Genomic DNA, 21,179 nt, shown 5'->3' on the forward strand with positions numbered 1-21,179 from the left:
AAATTCTTCTTGTTCCTCCTGACTGCTCTGCAACCCTTTCATCCTTACTGCTATTTCAAACCGAGCTTCTTTTCCTTTAGTTAGCTGTTGATCATCTAGAAGAATCCGATGCATTGGGTCTACATAAACAGCTGCCAAAAGAATGTTATTTTGTAATAGTAGCTCCTCTCTCCGTTTCATTGATGTAGCAATGCCACTTGCAATTAACCCTCCTCTTTGGGACAGGCGAAACATCAGGTTCTTCCACTCCTTTAAGAAAATACCTGGAGTTAAGTCCTCTGCTTGTAATTTTTTAGTCACTGTAAATGGGTGCTCTAGCAATTTTTCCAGCTCAGTCACCTGATTCCACTGACTTTCATTTAGCGCCAGTTGAGGGTTAGCCATGTCTACAAGAAAGGTTTTCAGTTCAACCAAGCGCTGAATCATTAAGTAAGTACTTCCCCATCGTGTGGCTTGATCAATAATTGCCCCTTTTCCAGCACGTCTCTTCAAAATTGAGTCAACTTTAGGGGTTCTGGCAACAGTAGCCCATTTTCTCACCTTGCCAATCAGTGCAGCAGCATGTTTTTCTTGCAGACTGTCTCTTATAGCCAGCTGTAGCGTATGCACAACACAGCGCATGTGATGGATGAAAGAACGTATTGACACAGTTTCAACAAGATCATCTAAGCTATCATGTTGCTGTTCATCTGAAGCAACTTCAGTTTGCTCCTCAGTTACAATACTGTGTTCCTCTATTTCAAACACTTCTGTGTCTGTGGACCCAGAATATTCTTCTAGCTGCTGGTCACCATCATTACTCATTCATTAGCTTAATAGTACTTATCATATTTGAAGCATTGTCAGTTACGACAGAAAGAACGTGCTCTTTAAGTTCATAGTCTTGCAGAACCTTTTCCACCAAGACCTGGAGAAACTCACTGGTGTGATGAGCTTTGGTGTCTTGTACGGCCAATGTCTTGGTAACTTTCATTTTTGTCACAAACAAATCGGACATTGATGGCAAAATAGTTCACTCTGTGACGTGTGCAGGCATCCATTTTAAGAAACAGAAAGCGTCCCTTGAGAGTTTTTTTAAGTTCTTCCTTTTATTTAAAAGCTTCTTCGGTTACTAATTTTCTAATACTCTCTCTCTCCAGAGAAACACCAAGCTTGCGGGCCATTTCCCCTTTCAGACACATAAAAGCCGGTCGTGAAAATAATGAAATAGGCACACTATCCTTTACAACAAGCTCTATGATCTGTTTTTTTAAATGTATCTACTGTCATTGTCACAGTAACTTTGTCACTGACAAAATATCTTGCAACTGATGGCTGCAAAGTTCTCTGCTCCTTTGTTTGGCTGGAAGAGCTGGGCACTGGTTCATTGGTTTGGCTGCAGTCTTTCTCATCCACTGCTTTCAGTACTTGTGGATGGAAGCGCTGTAAATGTCTCTTTAGATTAGAATCTCTGGTAGGAGCATTTTTATCTTTGCCTGAATATGCACTGATCTTGGCTTCACAGCATTTGTTTTCGTCTGGATCATTTGTCATACACTGACAGACATAATGTTTTCTATCTTGTGTGATGGTGAAATGTTCAAATACAGCTGATTTAATATGACGCTTCTTTGACATTCTCAGGTTTTTAATTCTGCATTCACAATCCAAATGACAATTGTTTTTCCTAAAAACAATTGTACAAAATTATTGCCAGGTCGTACAACTGATATAGTGGTCAGTAATACTGTTATTCCTCATGTACTCACAGTTAACTGATGCAAAGTTTGTTGAAAGGATAATACTTCCTACAGTCTTCCTCTTCTGAGTAGCAGCTGTGAGATGCTTGGAAGACGCACACCTAGTAAACATCTAGTCTAGAGGAGGAGCTTTACTACTAAGAATTAGCAACACATATTCACTTTCAGTTTCATACATTGTAAGTAGGGGGGTTGGGGCAGCATGAGGTTAACCAAGTATAAGATTAGATAAGGGCAGTGGAGAACAGTGACACACAAGAAGTAAGAAATGTCTCTATCTCCAGCAGAACTGCTTATCACTGTTGTTCATAGTTTAATAGAACATATATATTTGAGTAACATTTATAAAATTCATATGGAAGTTCAATTGTGAAATATTAATACATTTTTTTTAAAGCTGGAGTCGGTACCTTTTCACCGACTCCGACCAAAACTAACTCCGACTCCACAGCCCTGGGAATAACTCATATTTTTTAGCAGCTCAACACTTGGCGCCCACCCACGATCAACTGCTAGTATGGGGCAGATGGTCAGTGTGGCGGGGAGGTGGTGTCTGCTCAGTCCCACTCTTTACATTGAGCCCAATTCTTGCTGCCTGATCCATCTCGCCTCCAACATGGAAGACATTTTGGATGCCCTCATACACAATAGATGGTTAGTTTCCTTGAAATCAGTAGGCTTGGTGGACTATCGGCCATGTATAATGTGTATGGGGGGATTTAGATGTACGGCTGCTTGAGTTCTGACTGCCTCAGATTATCTTCCACAATCAAAACCTTCAGACGGAAGCCAAAAACCCATTTTTTCAGGAAAGCTACAACCTGCCATAACCCCGAAGCTGCTGCAACCCCCCGACCTACTGTCTCCTTCCACGAAACCATATGTTGTAAGCCCACGTGGGTCCTCTCCCCCCTGTCCATCGTTTATTGTACTTGTATGTTATAGATTGTCACAAGACCAGGTAGGTGAGGGTTAAGTCCTAGCACTGAAGGTCAAGAGGAGTTCACCTGCAGTGCTCAGCCTGTGTTGCTGCTGGTGGTGGTGAGACAGTGAGTCTGCTGGATGTAGCAGAGGTGTGAGCTGGTGAGTGACCAGCCAAGATGTGAGCTGTAGCTGGGAGACACAACTGAGGGTCTCCCTGTGAATGGAGTGACTGCAGAGTCAGCTGAGGAGCTGTGCAGGGTTTGGTCCTAGAAAGAAAATAGACTGTTCAAGGCTGGACAGTCTAGCAGTGTGGGAGCTGGGGAGAACTCATACTGACCCGTGTATGGATGGACATATACCTGCCAGAGTATTGGACGTATACCTGCCAGAGTATTGGACGTATACCTGCCAGAGTATTGGACGTATATCTGCCAGAGTATGGGACGTATATCTGCCAGAGTAGTATACCTGCCGGAGTATCGGACGCACACCTGCCGGAGTATCGGATGCACACCTGCCAGAGTATCGGACGTATACCTGCCGGAGTATCGGACGCACACCTGCAAGAGTATCGGACGCACACCTGCTGGAGTATCGGATGCACACCTGCCAGAGAATTGGACGTATACCTGCCGGAGTATTGGACCTATACCTGCCAGAGTATTGGACGTATACCTGCCAGAGTATTGGACGCACACCTGCCGGAGTATCGGACGTATACCTGCCGGAGTATCGGACGCACACTTGCAAGAGTATCGGACGCACACCTGCTGGAGTATCGGATGCATACCTGCCAGAGAATTGGACGTATACCTGCCGGAGTATTGGACGTATACCTGCCGGAGTATTGGACGTATACCTGCCAGAGTATTGGACGTATACCTGCCAGAGTATTGGACGCACACCTGCCAGAGTATTCGACTTATACCTGCCAGAGTATTCGACGTATACCTGCCAGAGTATTGGACGTATACCTGCCAGAGTATTGGACGCACACCTGCCGGAGTATTGGACGTATACCTGCCAGAGTATTGGACGCACACCTGCCGGAGTATTGGATGTATACCTGCCAGAATATTGGACGCACACCTGCTGAAGTATCGGACGTATACCTGCCGGAGTATTGGACCTATACCTGCCAGAGTATTGGACGTATACCTGCTGGAGTATCGGACGTATACCTGCCGGAGTATTGGACGCACACCTGCTGGAGTATTGGACCTATACCTGCCAGAGTATTGGACGCACACCTGCCGGAGTATCGGACGTATACCTGCCGGAGTATCGGACGCACACCTGCTGGAGTATCGGATGCACACCTGCCGGAGTATTGGATGTATATCTGCCAGAGTATTGGACGCACACCTGCCGGAGTATCGGACGTATACCTGCCGGAGTATTGGACGCACACCTGCTGGAGTATCGGACGTATACCTGCCGGAGTATTGGACGCATACCTGCCAGAGTATTGGACGCACACCTGCCAGAGTATTGGACGTATACCTGCCAGAGTATTGGACGTATACCTGCCAGAGTATTGGACGCACACCTGCCGGAGTATTGGACGTATACCTGCCAGAGTATTGGACGCACACCTGCCAGAGTATTGGACGCACACCTGCCGGAGTATCGGACGCACACCTGCCAGAGTATCGGACGCACACCTGCTGGAGTATTGGATGCACACCTGCTGGAGTATCGGACGTATACCTGCCGGAGTATTGGACGCACACCTGCCGGAGTATCGGACGTATACCTGCCGGAGTATTGGATGTATACCTGCCAGAGTATTGGACGCACACCTGCCGGAGTATCGGACGTATACCTGCCGGAGTATTGGACGCACACCTGCTGGAGTATCGGACGTATACCTGCCGGAGTATCGGACGCACACCTGCCAGAGTATTGGACGTATACCTGCCAGAGTATTGGACGCACACCTGCCAGAGTATTGGACGTATACCTGCCAGAGTATTGGACGCACACCTGCCGGAGTATTGGACGTATACCTGCCGGAGTATTGGACGTATACCTGCCAGAGTATTGGACGTATACCTGCCAGAGTATTGGACGCACACCTGCCAGAGTATTGGACGTATACCTGCCGGAGTATCGGATGCACACCTGCCGGAGTATTGGACGTATACCTGCCGGAGTATCGGATGCACACCTGCCGGAGTATTGGACCTATACCTGCCGAAGTGTCAGAAGTATACATGCCAGAGTATTGGACGCACACCTGATGGAGTATTGGATCTGTCAGGTGTCAGTGGCTCTGTATCGCTCCAGATGTCAGGTGTCGGCTATGGATCACTTAGGACCTCACAGGTGTCCGTTCTGGATTGCTCCGGGGTTGTCAGGTGTAGTTTCTGGATCAGACCTGATCTGCCGGCTGTCAGTTCTGGATTGGTCTAGACCCAGCAGTGCTCAGTTCTGGATTACCTAGATCTGCCGGCTTCGGATGTCATGTGTTGGTTCTGGATCAGTTGGGATCTGTCAGGTGTAGGCTCTAGATCAGCGCAGTTCTGTCAGCCTTCGGTTCTGGATTACACCGGATCTGGCAGGTTTCTGTTCTGGATTACTCCGGATCTGCCAGGTGCCGGTTCTGGATTACACCGGATCTGCCAGGTGTCGCTTCTGGATTACACCGGATCTGCCAGGTGTCGGTTCTGGATTACACTGGATCTGCCAAGTGTCGGTTCTGGATTACACTGGATCTGCCAGGTGTCGGTTCTGGATTACACCGGATCTGGCAGGTGTCGGTTCTGGATTACACCGGATCTGGCAGGTGTCGGTTCTGGATTACTCGGGATCTGCCAGGTGTCGGTTCTGGATTACACCGGATCTGCCAAGTGTCGGTTCTGGATTACACTGGATCTGCCAGGTGTCGGTTCTGGATTACACCGGATCTGGCAGGTGTCGGTTCTGGATTACACCGGATCTGCCAGTGCATGCGCTGTCTCTACTATCAGTTTCTTTCCCGCTCAGATCTCCGTTCATCACGTGAGAGCAGTCGCCCGTCACTCACCTGCTTTTGGCCCGCCCACTCTCTTCTCATTGGTTTCCTGTCACAGCCAGGTGACTGCCCACGTCTCCTTGGTTACGGTTCTCCAGCGCCTCCCACAGCGTGACGCAATGCATGCCGGGCACGTCACGCACCGACTAGGCGCCGCGGTGTATGCCGGGAATAGAGAGGCGGCCTGAGTGAACCGGGACACCGACCAGGGGATCCCGTGCCCGGCTGCGCTCCACCCGACACGGGACGGCAGGGAGCACCGGGGCTGGCGCAGGACGTGTGTCTGGGATTCCCTCTCCCCTCGGTGCACGGACCCGGGATCCCCGTCCTCCTCCTCACCGGCCCGGTCCATGCTGAACAGAACACAGGATAACACGTCAGTGGCCGGACCTCGGGAGGACCCAGCAAGGTACTGGCGGCCGTGTGAGCAGGTGACCCGGTGTGCTGTACGGTCCAGCGGTGGCGTCCTCTGTGCTGCAGTGATGGTGGCGCCCCTGTGTGCCCCGACCTGGGGCTCTGCGCGGTATACCGAGGGTGAGGCGGCATCCTGCCGGTGTAGGCTCACGGGCTGCGGGTCCCTCCACTGTGGGAAGTTTATTGGCCTCAGCTGGGGGAACATGCTGGGAGTTGTAGTTCTGCAGTGAATGGAAGGGACTGGATAGAGGCCATTATAGTGCTAAATAAATGGCTTAGTGGTCAAATCATTGGCGGAGAATAGTCACCTGGTTTCCTGGCGTTGTGGCTGTCACAGCATGCTGGGAGTTGTAGTTTGCCAGCAGCCGGAGAGACACTGGAGACCCCCTGTTCTGTCACAAGAGGGGGCAATTGCTGGAAAGTGCTGAACCCTCAGTTGTCTGAGAGAGGTCACATGGTCCAATGGGGCTGCGGCTGTCGGGGCATGCTGGGAGTTGTAGTTTTGCAGCAGCTGGAGTGGCAGATGTTAGGACACTGAACCTTTTCGAATAGTGAAACACTGAGCACCCGATCTCTCTCCTGGCTCCGTGGCCTCGCTCCCGGCGGGTGATGCCTCTCCTGGCTCCGTGGCCTCGCTCCCGGCGGGTGATGCCTCTCCTGGCTCCGTGGCCTCGCTCCCGGCGGGTGATGCCTCTCCTGGCTCCGTGGCCTCGCTCCCGGCGGGTGATGCCTCTCCTGGCTCCGTGGCCTCGCTCCCGGCGGGTGATGCCTCTCCTGGCTCCGTGGCCTCGCTCCCGGCGGGTGATGCCTCTCCTGGCTCCGTGGCCTCGCTCCCGGCGGGTGATGCCTCTCCTGGCTCCGTGGCCTCGCTCCCGGCGGGTGATGCCTCTCCTGGCTCCGTGGCCTCGCTCCCGGCGGGTGATGCCTCTCCTGGCTCCGTGGCCTCGCTCCCGGCGGGTGATGCCTCTCCTGGCTCCGTGGCCTCGCTCCCGGCGGGTGATGCCTCTCCTGGCTCCGTGGCCTCGCTCCCGGCGGGTGATGCCTCTCCTGGCTCCGTGGCCTCGCTCCCGGCGGGTGATGCCTCTCCTGGCTCCGTGGCCTCGCTCCCGGCGGGTGATGCCTCTCCTGGCTCCGTGGCCTCGCTCCCGGCGGGTGATGCCTCTCCTGGCTCCGTGGCCTCGCTCCCGGCGGGTGATGCCTCTCCTGGCTCCGTGGCCTCGCTCCCGGCGGGTGATGCCTCTCCTGGCTCCGTGGCCTCGCTCCCGGCGGGTGATGCCTCTCCTGGCTCCGTGGCCTCGCTCCCGGCGGGTGATGCCTCTCCTGGCTCCGTGGCCTCGCTCCCGGCGGGTGATGCCTCTCCTGGCTCCGTGGCCTCGCTCCCGGCGGGTGATGCCTCTCCTGGCTCCGTGGCCTCGCTCCCGGCGGGTGATGCCTCTCCTGGCTCCGTGGCCTCGCTCCCGGCGGGTGATGCCTCTCCTGGCTCCGTGGCCTCGCTCCCGGCGGGTGATGCCTCTCCTGGCTCCGTGGCCTCGCTCCCGGCGGGTGATGCCTCTCCTGGCTCCGTGGCCTCGCTCCCGGCGGGTGATGCCTCTCCTGGCTCCGTGGCCTCGCTCCCGGCGGGTGATGCCTCTCCTGGCTCCGTGGCCTCGCTCCCGGCGGGTGATGCCTCTCCTGGCTCCGTGGCCTCGCTCCCGGCGGGTGATGCCTCTCCTGGCTCCGTGGCCTCGCTCCCGGCGGGTGATGCCTCTCCTGGCTCCGTGGCCTCGCGCCCGGCGGGTGATGCCTCTCCTGGCTCCGTGGCCTCGCGCCCGGCGGGTGATGCCTCTCCTGGCTCCGTGGCCTCGCGCCCGGCGGGTGATGCCTCTCCTGGCTCCGTGGCCTCGCGCCCGGCGGGTGATGCCTCTCCTGGCTCCGTGGCCTCGCGCCCGGCGGGTGATGCCTCTCCTGGCTCCGTGGCCTCGCGCCCGGCGGGTGATGCCGCTTCTGGCTCCGTGCCCGTCAGCTGAGGATGCCTCACTTTGTCGGGCACACACTGCCAGTTTTCCTCTGAGGGTGGCGTATTCCCACAGGATGTCATGTGTATACAGCGTCACGTTTGGGGACAGAGAAGTGAGCGTGCAACCATCTCCATGCACTTCTATGGGAGATGCCTGCACACCTGTAATGTCACTGGCCCAATAATTGGGATGAATCTTCATTCTGCCGATCCATAATTACCTGTAAAAGGCTCTTAAAGGAGTTATCCGGTGAGTAGATGTTGGTGTCTGTTCCTCAGGACAGGATATCAGATCGTGGGGCTCTGACACCCGGCACCGCTCAAATCGGCTGCTGATGGAAATGTAGTCAGCTGATGGGTGGGGGGTCTGTGCCGCTTGTCTGACGCCTCCAATCTGATATTGATGGCCTAAGGATGCGCCACTGATCGCTACTGACTGGACAACCCCTTTAAATCTTCATTCTTCAGCTCTTTGCAGCATGACAGCTTCTATTATTCCTTGTGGAGAGGTGCAGTAGAAGTGGTATTTTTTTTCACGGGTTGGAGAGAATTTTTATTTTTTTTTATGCTGGGATTACATGGTGACACTTGATGATTTTGAATGTGGTCTCATACAGGCGAGGGAAATAACTGCACTTTCCCATAAAAACTGTTGACTTCTCATAAAGATTTCTGACGTTTTGATCAGAGGGGTTCCGGGTGTGAAGACCCCCAAAAATCTCTGAGAGGCAGCGAAGATGGCTCAATAAAAAGTAGAAGCCTTGTCTTCAGTCTTAGGAGGAGAGCGAATCATGGTTGTGCTTTTCCTGCTTTCTGCACTCAGAGGGGGTCTCTGCATTAGGACCCCCAACAATCAAAACTTCTGAGATGTCAAAAGTTTCCTTAAAATTAAGTTAGTTTTTAACTTGCCTCTTGTTACACGGCCGCACTCGTTATCATTAGCTGCAACATTGCAATCTTAAAGGGGTTTCAGAAACCCCATGTTCCTCTGGTGCAGTTTGGGTATCACTCATCCTCCCCAGGTCGAGCACTGAGTCTCCACCGTTGCGCCCAGTGTCTGTTATCGTCTGCAGCGCTGACGTCATGTTGACAGCACTGCAGACAATCAGTGAGCTCAGCGGCCCTGATAGACTCATGCCATCAAGTTGGGCAGAGCAGCTGATCTCAGTGATTGTCTGCAGTGCTGTCGACATGACGTCAGCTCTGGAATTGAAGTCTGTAAGAGCCATGTTGAAAGTTAAATGCCCGGTTTACTGGTCGATCCCTTCCCTCACCATGAAAGGCATTGCCCATGATAGGAAAAACATGGCTGCTTTCTTCCAAAAAAACATTGCAACCCCTGTCCAGAGGTCGTGTGCGGTATTGAGGCTCAGCACTATTCACTTCTGTAGATCTGAACTCCAATATCAATCACAACCATGCACAGGAGTGCCACTGTCTTTGGCAGCCATGTTTTTCTAATTCTGCGCATCCTCTTTAAGGTGTTAATAGCTTTTTATGCTCAGTCAAATGTGTTTACCCATGTAATAGGTGTCAAAATATGACAGATCCTCTCCTGTCCTATATATTGGGTCACTTTATAGCAATCCTGCGCCCCCCCGTTAAAGTGACCCTATACTGATTCTTATATTTTTCAGTGGGTCTGTGTAGGTTTTTGCACCGTTTATCTTTCCATTCCATCACCTGTTAGTCGGAGCTGGACTTTTATCCCTGTCTGCTGATATCTTGAGCAGTGAGGAGATAATGACAGATACATTGATGGCCTCTGAACATCACGTATGTGCTGTGTACATTGATCAGCTGTTGTGTGTGGATCTTGGTGCACTGCATGCGTGGATATTTTTGCGCTGCATGCATGGATCTTGCCGCTTGTGTGTGGATCTTGGCGCGCTGTGTACATTGATCAGTGCGTGTGTGGTGCATGGATGTTGTAGCTGCTTGCATTGATCTCTGCGCCAGTGCATTGCATGCGCTGGTGCATTGCGCCCGGCGATCCCTGCGCTGGTGCCCTGCGCCCGGCGATCCCTGCGCTGGTGCCCTGCGCCCGGCGATCCCTGCGCTGGTGCCCTGCGCCCGGCGATCCCTGCGCTGGTGCCCTGCGCCCGGCGATCCCTGCGCTGGTGCCCTGCGCCCGGCGATCCCTGCGCTGGTGCCCTGCGCCCGGCGATCCCTGCGCTGGTGCCCTGCGCCCGGCGATCCCTGCGCTGGTGCCCTGCGCCCGGCGATCCCTGCGCTGGTGCCCTGCGCCCGGCGATCCCTGCGCTGGTGCCCTGCGCCCGGCGATCCCTGCGCTGGTGCCCTGCGCCCGGCGATCCCTGCGCTGGTGCCCTGCGCCCGGCGATCCCTGCGCTGGTGCCCTGCGCCCGGCGATCCCTGCGCTGGTGCCCTGCGCCCGGCGATCCCTGCGCTGGTGCCCTGCGCCCGGCGATCCCTGCGCTGGTGCCCTGCGCCCGGCGATCCCTGCGCTGGTGCCCTGCGCCCGGCGATCCCTGCGCTGGTGCCCTGCGCCCGGCGATCCCTGCGCTGGTGCCCTGCGCCCGGCGATCCCTGCGCTGGTGCCCTGCGCCCGGCGATCCCTGCGCTGGTGCCCTGCGCCCGGCGATCCCTGCGCTGGTGCCCTGCGCCCGGCGATCCCTGCGCTGGTGCCCTGCGCCCGGCGATCCCTGCGCTGGTGCCCTGCGCCCGGCGATCCCTGCGCTGGTGCCCTGCGCCCGGCGATCCCTGCGCTGGTGCCCTGCGCCCGGCGATCCCTGCGCTGGTGCCCTGCGCCCGGCGATCCCTGCGCTGGTGCCCTGCGCCCGGCGATCCCTGCGCTGGTGCCCTGCGCCCGGCGATCCCTGCGCTGGTGCCCTGCGCCCGGCGATCCCTGCGCTGGTGCCCTGCGCCCGGCGATCCCTGCGCTGGTGCCCTGCGCCCGGCGATCCCCGCGCTGGTGCCCTGCGCCCGGCGATCCCCGCGCTGGTGCCCTGCGCCCGGCGATCCCCGCGCTGGTGCCCGGCGATCCCCGCGCTGGTGCCCGGCGATCCCCGCGCTGGTGCCCGGCGATCCCCGCGCTGGTGCCCGGCGATCCCCGCGCTGGTGCCCGGCGATCCCCGCGCTGGTGCCCTGCGATCCCCGCGCTGGTGCCCTGCGATCCCCGCGCTGGTGCCCGGCGATCCCCGCGCTGGTGCCCGGCGCTCCCCGCGCTGGTGCCCTGCGCCCGGCGATCCCCGCGCTGGTGCCCTGCGCCCGGCGATCCCTGCGCTGGTGCGTTCTGCCTGCCACTTCAGAGCGGTGGGATTGGCGCTGACGTCCGATTATGTAATTGCATTTTTTTGCACTATGTCATCAGATAGATAATTGACCGGTATTATTTGGCTTGTAATTACGCCTTCTCATACCACAGCGGTGATTTCTGTGTCTTGCAGGTGGAATATTCTCATTTTCTGGATGTTTTAGGACTGAGTAGGATGTAATGAGTTCCTCATCACCTGTAGGGCTGTTGTGATAGTCTCGGTGGTCTGACCTTTAGAGCTTGGGTGTGTTTTGTTTACACCTTGTACATGTGATGAAGGTTTTGGTGGCTCAGATTGAGATGTGCATGGAAATTCTGGTTGCAGAGGACCAATTCACTTGCATAGGAGACAATTGACTTGATGCCAATTTTAGTACTGAAATTCTCATCAAATCCGCAATGTGTGACTGGGTCATTATTTCAGATTCTGCACAGTTTGGGCTAGCGGCTCCGCCATGCCACCGGCCCGAAATGTCAATCTTCTGGAGCGCACTGACCCCCCCCCCCCAACAAGCAGGAAGCTGGAAGTCAGGGGAGCGGTGCGCTCCTGATGGTGGGAGCGTGAGAACACCGCTGTTAATCACCCAGGCCATTATTTACAGTAGGATTCATGTAATACTTAATTTCTCCTGTGGGGGCACTGCAGGGAATTTGAAAACTTGCTGCCAGGTTTCCTCCATGGTTCCTGCATAATCATGAAGAACTGTAATGGTAATGGGTTGATACAACTGACCCTAATAAAAGTCATGACCCTCAGTCCTGGAAGCCACATTGACTTCCACCCAACTTTCCCGAGAACCGATATAACCAAGAAAAGCCTCATCTGACTTTGTAAGACATTGTCAGGAAATGATGACGCTGGGAAGTGCTCTCTGAATGTTGTTCTTCACGATTGGTGCCAGCCATCCTAATCCTGCCATATTCTCTTTTTAGATGATGTGCGAAGTGATGCCAACCATCAGCGAGGCTGAGATGCCTCCAGGGGGGAACGGCAGCCATGGCTCAGGCTCGCCCCTACAGACGGACTCCGATTCCCACTTTGAGCAACTCATGGTTTCAATGCTAGAAGAGAGAGACCGGCTGCTGGACACGCTGCGAGAGACCCAGGAGACCTTGGCGCTAAATCAGGGCAAGCTGCACGAAGTCACCCACGAGCGGGACTCGCTACAGCGGCAGCTGAACACGGCGCTGCCTCAGGTAGGTGCTGCCAGTCCCTGTGAGGACCCCCAATGTCAGCGATCAGAGCGGATGGATGTTACCTATGAGACCCACTTCTGGTGATGAATAAGTGGCGCCTGACAGCCACAGATCAAGGTATTTGTGGGGCGCACAGCCTATGCTTTATGCTTCAACATTTAATGGGGTATTCCCAACTTATTGCAGTTTCTTCTCTCTCGGACCCCTGAGAATTCTGGGGAAGCAGAGCTGTGTTCCCACCTCAGATGGCCAGAAGCACTGCTTTGTAGGGGGCTGCAGCCGGTTCCATTGACTGGGGTAGCGCTGAGTGGCCCAGAGCTTCCTGTGCAGGGGACACAGCGCTGCTGCTTCTTTCTCTGGAGCGGTGGGGTCCCCTAAGGTAATTACATCATGGTGGATTGTAACGATATGCCCCATCATCTTCGGGAGCAACATCCAATGCTGCAGAGCAGACCCAGTTGTAGCAGAGCTGGCCGGGCATCTTTCCTCAGCGATGTAGCGTTGGCAGAATTAGCAGCGAGAACGCCTCCTTAGGAGAGGAGGAGGAGGTGATCTTTAGCCCCGCTGCTTATGAGCCTGAGCTTTTCCATTGTTCAATTATCCCGGAGATTACAGTGCGGTTATGAGGAGGAAAGCCACTGGAAACAAAGGGTCCGGCTACTAACCGAGCGCCCGGTGTCTACAGGGTGGAGTTAGGCGGAGGGTCTCGTATGAGTGGAGTAGAGTCGTCTGCAATTTGTGACTCTGCAGCTGCTGTGAAACTATGTGAAATGGGAGGGCATGATGGGAGTTGTAGTGTCACAAAAGCTGGAGAGCTGCAGGATGGAGGCCAAGGTTCTTGGGAGATTTCCATTCCTCCTGATCTATAGGCGCGAGGTCTCTTGTCCATGTGTTATAGTTGCTGAACTAGTAACTCCTTCATGGTGCTAATGGTTTCATTATTAACGCTGAGTATTAAAAGGCGTCGAGGAATTGGGGGGAGGGCGAGTACGTACCACGTGCCGAGACCATCCAGACCGCACAGAATCTTGTGCTGATATTGATGTTACCCCCATAGCTGCGTACAAGCCCCCGTCATCTCCATTGATGGCTGCGGGATCTGTCAGGTGACGTTGGGTCACGTTTGTGTCTGGGGCTTGTATCTCACAATCAGCACAAGGTAACGACTAGTGTTTTTGTTCCCGGGGGTCTGTTTGTCTTGCAGCAGCTGACAATATGGCCGCACATATGATCACTTACCCTAAGACTTAGTTTACATTAGTCATTTTTGATGCCTGCAGCAGTTTTCTTGCTGTCATTTGATCCCATTACCTGCCGGTTATCAGTGATAGATCTGCCGGCTTTCATAGACTGTTTCCTCCTCCGTCTGTGATCGTGGAAGGAAACCTGTGTGTGATGGGACGGGACCGCCGCAGTCAGGAGCAGTGAGGTGTAATAACGAGATTCTGGAGATTGGAGAGAATAGGAGGCCGGGCCCCGGGGCCGCTCTTCCACCACTTATGTCAGGGCCATCAGTGCTTCTGTTCAGTGACAGAGCGATGGAGGCAGCCGGAGGGTTTTGTCAGCCGTTCTCCGCGCTGCTCCTGGGATTACTCTCTGCTGTCATCACGTTCTTATTCTGCGCAGTGCGCAGTGTCTGATCTGCGCACTGTGCAGAGTTATTCCTGCTGCTTCTGGAACGATTAAGTCACCGCTGCATGCAAATTTATTCCGAGTAAATGCAGAAGTGATAACTGAGTAGACGGGTACCGATCTGACGCTGCACGACGGCTGTGTGCGCCCATTAACCCCTTCCCAGACCTTGATGCACAGTTATGTCACAGTGAATCTGCCCGTGTGATCCGTGCAGGAGTCTGGTGGCCAGTTAAAGATCATCGTTGTCGGCAGCACATCGTCTGTGTAAGCAAAGTGCTGCCGAGAACAATGATTTTCTCTGTTCACAGAACGATCATATACGGATGTTTCCTGAAAAGATGGCGGCCACTTCTCAACCACGTTTTTGCTTGTATTTTTTTTTTTTTTTTTTTTTATGGAGGGAAGATGGATGGCACCACTGCTTGTACTGTGTCCATTTCTTCACACTCTGCCAGCGGGCTCTTTAAAGGGACACTGAAGGGGTACCGTTCTTGCGCGGCAGCAGGGTGGGATGCCCCTTGAGCGGCCTCTCTGATGTAAAGGATCTGGGGAAGGTCGGGCATCTCAACGTCAATTACCTTTCTGCAGCACTTGAAGGACGGATCTGTTCAGTGGGGAATAATATGAGGCCCGTGTTGATGAAAATGACTGAGATGTGACTTTAATTTCTCTCTGCCCCTCGTCATGTCGGGCCCTGCCCTGAGCATAAACCAGATTATCCTGAAATACCGTCGCTCCTCCCGCTCTGCAAGATGAGCGACACTAAAGTGTCCCCTACCCGCGGGATTGGGACATCAAAGATCCCAGCAGAATTTGTGTGTTTGGCGTCTTTTTTTTTTTTTTTTCCCCAACACATGATTTTGGAAGGGGTTAAAAACGCAGTGAAATGAGCCGGCACCAGACGAAAACGAATAGCGAGGTCTAGGTGTGAAGTCGGCTTCAGAGACCATTTAATAGAGTCCATATGTTTCAGCCACGGCGGCCGAGCAAGACTGGGGGGGAGGGCTGTTAAGCTGTTGAGTCTTTGACCCGCCATTTTTTCTAAAGAATTTTCATACATTTATTTTACTTGGTCTCTCACTCGCTCCAGAGATATGAGCCATATCCACTTTGTTCTCTCCAAAACGCGTCTACGCTCAGCTGAGCGGCGGTCCGTGCAAACGGGGGCGTTGGCAGAGATGGCGGACGACTGACCGGCCATAGTAGAATATGCTCCCCCAGCTTTAGTGATGAGGCTCCGTCCTTACTTACCCAAAGACAAGGGCTGCTTTACTGTAAATGGTCAAATTAGGCAAGATGGCGGTCAGTGCAGCTACAACAGGGGGTAGCATACTGGTGGCTGGGGGTCCGACAGCTGCCATCCCCAGAGTGGGGCTCAGCACAGCCCTGTCTGATGGGAGTGGAGATCGAGCATGTGCGCCAGTGTCTATGGATCCGCTGGAGATAACCAAGCGCTGCGCTCCCTCTCCGGCGGTGCCTGCAGAGGCCTGTTCTTGAAGAAGATAGTCTTGAATAGGATGAATGCTCCATCGTCTACCTAATTCATTGGTTCTTTAGACTAGAATACCTTTTTATGTCGCGAGGATGTCAATCAATTGAAAAAAAAAAAATTCTCAGAAACTGCGCCCTCCGTGTCTGTGGTGGCACCTGGTATTGCATCTCTGCTTCAGTCCCTTGAATACTTGAAGTACTGGCCATCCCCTGAAGTGCGGATTGTTGTTTTTTTTCTAGTGGGGCTATAAAGCAGACCCCCTTTCTTATCCTTTATAATCCCTTTGTGCTTATTTTTTATAGTTTCTTTCACGGTTTCTCCATCTGAATGGCTGGGAGCCCCTTTATTTTGGCAGTGATTGTGTTTGTAGTGGGGTCTTCCCCAAAAAGGCTACAGATGTGAGAAATGTATATTAGGCCATAAGCTGCAGATTGATTTTGGCCATCGCTGCAAAAAAAAAAAACAACTTTAATCCTTGGTGAAACTTTTTTTTTTTTTTGTGTGTGGAAATTATTATTTTTTTACCTTGCAGGCAGATGTTCTCTGGAGGATCGAGGACGGACTCATTTTGGCACTCAGCAGTCCTCTCTCCCCCAGCCTGTGATGGCTGATAACAGGGAGCACAAGATTGCACTCCCTAGCGCAGTTGACACTATCCCTTTAAATGATTTAGAGGCTTAATTACCTTTATTTAGTGTGTGGGCGCTCGCTGCTATTAATACCAGCGGATGAACAATGCGGTAAATGACTGTGTATGGCGGTCACGTGGTGTAGCAGTGCCGAGTGTGTGACACTTTCGGGGCCACCGCAGGACGTTTGCTTTTTGTTTGGGTTTGCTCTGGTGCCCGCTGTTACTTTCCTACGTGACATCTGTCCAGTCCGTCGTTTTATTGCCCGTAGTGCAGACAGATAACAGGTTTTCTCCCGGCAGGAGGTTATTGCTCGTACAGTGGCGCCTTTGTTTTGCAGCGCAGTAAAGCAAATTCTTTCCTGGAATCTGTGCCAGACGGCCGAAGTCGGAGTCAAATTTTGTGATTTTTATTTTTTGTGCATTTGTGTGTTTTGTAGCTTACAGCTCGTTACAAGGCCTAAGAGGAGTCTCCCACCACCGAAGGGGCTAATCCCATTATTACAGCGCTGTGTCCGGACGGCGTGTCAGGCTTTCTGCTGAACAGATGGTCACAGGTTTGGTTTGCCGCCAAGGGCTACGGCAAGAACACAGCTAGCCTTGTGTGTCCGGCTGACTCTTCTGCGCACATCTTGGATTGCGGCTTCGTACTTGAACTCCTGGTAGAACTATGGAGGAAGAAGAAGTCTCTGCATCATTCACCTAGAAAAAAGAGATGAGCCTGATATCACCAGGGCCAGTGGATCTCTGGTATCATACCGTAGTCCCCGTACAGTCGGCATATTCTCGGCAGCACGTCTTCTGTGTACAACACTAGTATCATCCTGCAGTACAGTCTGCATATTCTTGACAGCACGTCTGTGTACATCGCTGGTATCATCCTGTAGTCCCCGTACAGTCGGCATATTCTCGGCAGCACGTCTGTGTACATAGCTGGTATCATCCTGTAGTCTCCGTACATTTGGCATATTCTCTGCAGCACGTCTGTGTACATAGCTGCTTTCATCCTGTAGTCCCCGTACAGTCGGCATATTCTCTGCAGCACGTCTGTGTACATAGCTGGTATCATCCTGTAGTCCCCGTACAGTCGGCATATTCTCTGCAGCACGTCTGTGTACATAGCTGGTATCATCCTGTAGTCCCCGTACAGTCGGCATATTCTCTGCAGCACGTCTGTGTACATAGCTGGTATCATCCTGTAGTCCCCGTACAGTCGGCATATTCTCTGCAGCACGTCTGTGTACATAGCTGGTATCATCCTGTAGTCCCCGTACAGTCGGCATATTCTCGGCAGCACGTCTTCTGTGTACATCTCTGGTATCATCCTGCAGTACAGTCGGCATATTCTTGGCAGCACGTCTGTGTACATCGCTGGTATCAAACCGTAGTCCCCTTACAGTCAGAATATTCTCGGCAGCACGTCTATGTACATAGCTGGTATCATCCTGTAGTCCCCGTACAGTCGGCGCATTCTCAGCAGCATGTCTGTGTACATAGCTGGTATTATTCTGCAGTTCCCGTACAGTCGGCGTATTCTCGGCAGCACGTCTTCTGTGTACACTGGGAGATGTGCTGCCTCAATAACTATATTAACAACCAATGATCGGGATCAAGCGATCGGCCGATTATCAACCCAAAAGTATTTTTAGAGCCTTGTTCTTGGGACATCCAGGAGCAGGTGTTCTGTGTCCCTACAGCACCCCCATAGGATGAAGGAGATGTTACACAGTTTTAATTGAAGTCAATGGACACTCTGTAATTCGTGGACATGGCCAAACATCTTTGTAGTCACTCTCTGCTCTGACTAATTGGTGGGATCCCTGAATGGGGAAGAGGGTTCACTCACTATGAACTTGGTACGTTTAAAATCTGTTTTATAAAGTAAACTTTCACTTTGATATATAAATAATATATGTTGCATTTTCAATTTGTTACCTTTTACAAGGTCTCTGCTTGTATTCAGTTAATGGAGTCATGTCTTTATGCAGAAGGCAGGCTACTTTTTGGGTAGATATAAGCTGCATGTTACGAAGCCATATTGTTGGCTTCTGATACATTGTAGAAAACTGTTCGGATACAAAAGATTTGTGCTATAGATTATGTACTTCTCTCATGCTACATTGTAGCAAACCTTCAGAGCCAGAAGATCTTGCACTGATTTTTTTATTTTATTTTTTTTTAATTTTTTTTTATTTTTCCCCATTTGCAGTCATCCAGCCTGTATTACTGGGAGAGTCACGCAGACCTCACATCCAGCCTATATTACTGGGAGAGACACACAGAGCTCACATCCAGCCTATATTACTGGGAGAGACACACAGACCTCACATCCAGCTTATATTACTGGGAGAGGCACACAGAGCTCGCATCCAGCCTATATTACTGGGAGAGACACACAGACCTCGCATCCAGCTTATATTACTGGGAGAGACACACAGAGCTCGCATCCAGCCTATATTACTGGGAGAGACATGCAGACCTCACGTCCAGCCTATATTACTAGGAGAGACATGCAGACCTCACGTCCAGCCTATATTACTGGGAGATGCATGTAGAGTAGCTGCGGAGACACCATCACGTGTTTCTCAACGCAAGCAGTGAATAGCCAGGCCTTTCCCCGGGAAGGAACAACCACGGGAAGGGCAGCATCCAATACAGGAAAACCACCTATGCCAAGCATGGTATCCATCCACAGAAGCTGTTTCGGGGTTTTTGCCCCTCATCAGTGTGGAGTAGGAATCTGGCTATTAGGAGCAGTGCCTAGTAAAAAGGCTGTAAAGGCACAGATGATTGGCCTCGGGGAGACCAAAACATCCAACACCGCGGAGACACCATCACGTGTTTCTCAACGCAGTGATCCAGAACACTGCCCCCATCCCTTATGGGAAATATGCAAATGCATGTAGAGTAGCTGCGGAGACACCATCACGTGTTTCTCAACGCAAGCATTGAATAGCTGTCTGTGGATGGATACCATGCTTGGCATAGGTGGTTTTCCTGTATTGGATGTTTTCATTTATTGGATGCTGCCCTTCCCGTGGTTGTTCCTTCCCGGGGAAAGGCCTGGCTATTCACTGCTTGCGTTGATAAACACGTGATGGTGTCTCCGCAGCTACTCTACATGCATTTGCATATTTCCCATAAGGGATGGGGGCAGTGTTCTGGATCACTGCGTTGAGAAACACGTGATGGTGTCTCCGCGGTGTTGGATGTTTTGGTCTCCCCGAGGCCAATCATCTGTGCCTTTATATTACTGGGAGAGACACGCAGACCTCACGTCCAGCCTATATTACTGGGAGAGACACGCAGACCTCACATCCAGCCTATATTACTGTGATACAGTTGATATATACTAGCTGAAGAGCCCGGCGTTGCCTGGGCATAGTAAATATCTGTGGTTAGTTATAGCACCTCACTTCTCTTATTTTCCCATCACGCCTCTCATTTTCCCCATCAAATCTTTCATTTTCCCCCTCACACCTCTCATTTTCTCCCTCACACCTCTCATTTTCCCCCTCACTCCTCTCATTCCCCCCTAACACTTGTCATTTCGACCTCACATCTGTCATTTTCCGATCACTCCACTATTTTCCCTCACTCTCATTTTGCACTCACACCTTTTCATTTTCACCTCACACCTCTCATTTTCACCTCAGTATATACATGTTTGTCATCTCCCTTATACATAGTATACACCTGTATGTCATCTCCTGTATATAGTATATACCTGTATGTCATCTCCTCCTATATATAGTATATATCTGTGTGTCATCTCCTCCTGTATATACTATATACCTGTAGGTAATCTGCTCCTGTATATAGTATATACCTGTGCGTCATCTCCTCCTGTATATAGTATATACCTGTATGTCATCTCCTGCTGTATGTAGTATGTACCTGTATGTCATCTCCTCCTCTATATAGTATATACCTGTGTCATCTCCCCTGTAAATAGTATATACCTGTGTGTCATCTCCTCCTGTATATAGTATATATCTGTATGTCATCTCCTCCTGTATTAGACCTCGTTCACACGTTATTTGGTCAGTATTTTTACCTCAGTATTTGTAAGCTAAATTGGCAGCCTGATAAATCCCCAGCCAACAGTAAGCCCACCCCCTGGCAGTATATATTAGCTCACACATACACATAATAGACAGGTCATGTGACTGACAGCTGCCGGATTCCTATATGGTACATTTGTTGCTCTTGTAGTTTGTCTGCTTATTAAACAGATTTTTATTTTTGAAGGATAATACCAGACTTGTGTGTGTTTTAGGGCGAGTTTCGTGTGTCAAGTTGTGTGTCAAGTTGTGTGGCGACATGCGTGTAGCAACTTTTTGTGTGTCGAGTTGCATGTGACAGGTTAGTGTAGCAAGTTGTGTGCAGCAAGTTTTGCGCATGGCGAGTTTTGTGCATGGCGAGTTTTATGTGTGGTGCCTTTTGAGTATGTGCAAGTTTTGTGTGAGGCAACTTTTGCATGTGTTGCAACTTTTGTGCATGTGGCATTTTTTCCGCGTGTGCAAGTTTTGCGTGTGGGTGTATGTGTGGTGAAATGTGCGCTGAGGGTGGTATATGTGTTCGAGCACGTGGTAGTGTGTGGCGCATTTTGTGTGTGTTCATATCCCCGTGTGTGGTGATTATCCCATGTTGGGGCCCCACCTTAGCAACTGTACAGTATATACTCTTTGGCGCCATCGCTCTCATTCTTTAAGTCCCCCTTGTTCACATCTGGCAGCTGTTAATTTGTCTCCAACACTTTTCCTTTCATTTTTTCCCCATTATGTAGATAGGGGCAAAATTGTTTGGTGAAATGGAAAGCGCGGGGTTAAAATTTCACCTCACAACATAGCTTTGACGCTCT

At 52.0% G+C, this 21,179-nt stretch overlaps 1 protein-coding gene and 1 long non-coding RNA gene across 12 annotated transcripts in view; one reads left to right on the forward strand and one right to left on the reverse strand.

The window, feature by feature from the left end:
* The window catches only part of LOC143806432 (uncharacterized), an 85,496-nt gene extending 79,687 nt beyond the window's left edge, over window positions 1–5,809 (reverse strand). The window contains exon 1 of the long non-coding RNA XR_013221456.1: window positions 5,692–5,809. This is a non-coding gene — a long non-coding RNA (uncharacterized LOC143806432). The remainder of the gene's footprint in view (window positions 1–5,691) is intronic.
* PPFIA1 (PPFI scaffold protein A1) overlaps window positions 5,793–21,179 on the forward strand; it is a 72,610-nt gene continuing 57,223 nt past the window's right edge. For all 11 annotated transcript variants that reach the window (XR_013221455.1, XM_077286963.1, XM_077286954.1 and 8 more), the window contains exons 1-2: window positions 5,793–6,088; window positions 12,297–12,560. Coding sequence is in view for 10 of the 11 variants with exons in the window: in XM_077286963.1 (XP_077143078.1) it covers window positions 12,297–12,560 (264 nt within the window). In the remaining variant the exon portion in view is untranslated. The remainder of the gene's footprint in view (window positions 6,089–12,296; window positions 12,561–21,179) is intronic.

The sequence above is a fragment of the Ranitomeya variabilis genome, chromosome 2 (assembly GCF_051348905.1).
Source record: "Ranitomeya variabilis isolate aRanVar5 chromosome 2, aRanVar5.hap1, whole genome shotgun sequence".
Lineage (NCBI taxonomy): Eukaryota > Metazoa > Chordata > Amphibia > Anura > Dendrobatidae > Ranitomeya > Ranitomeya variabilis.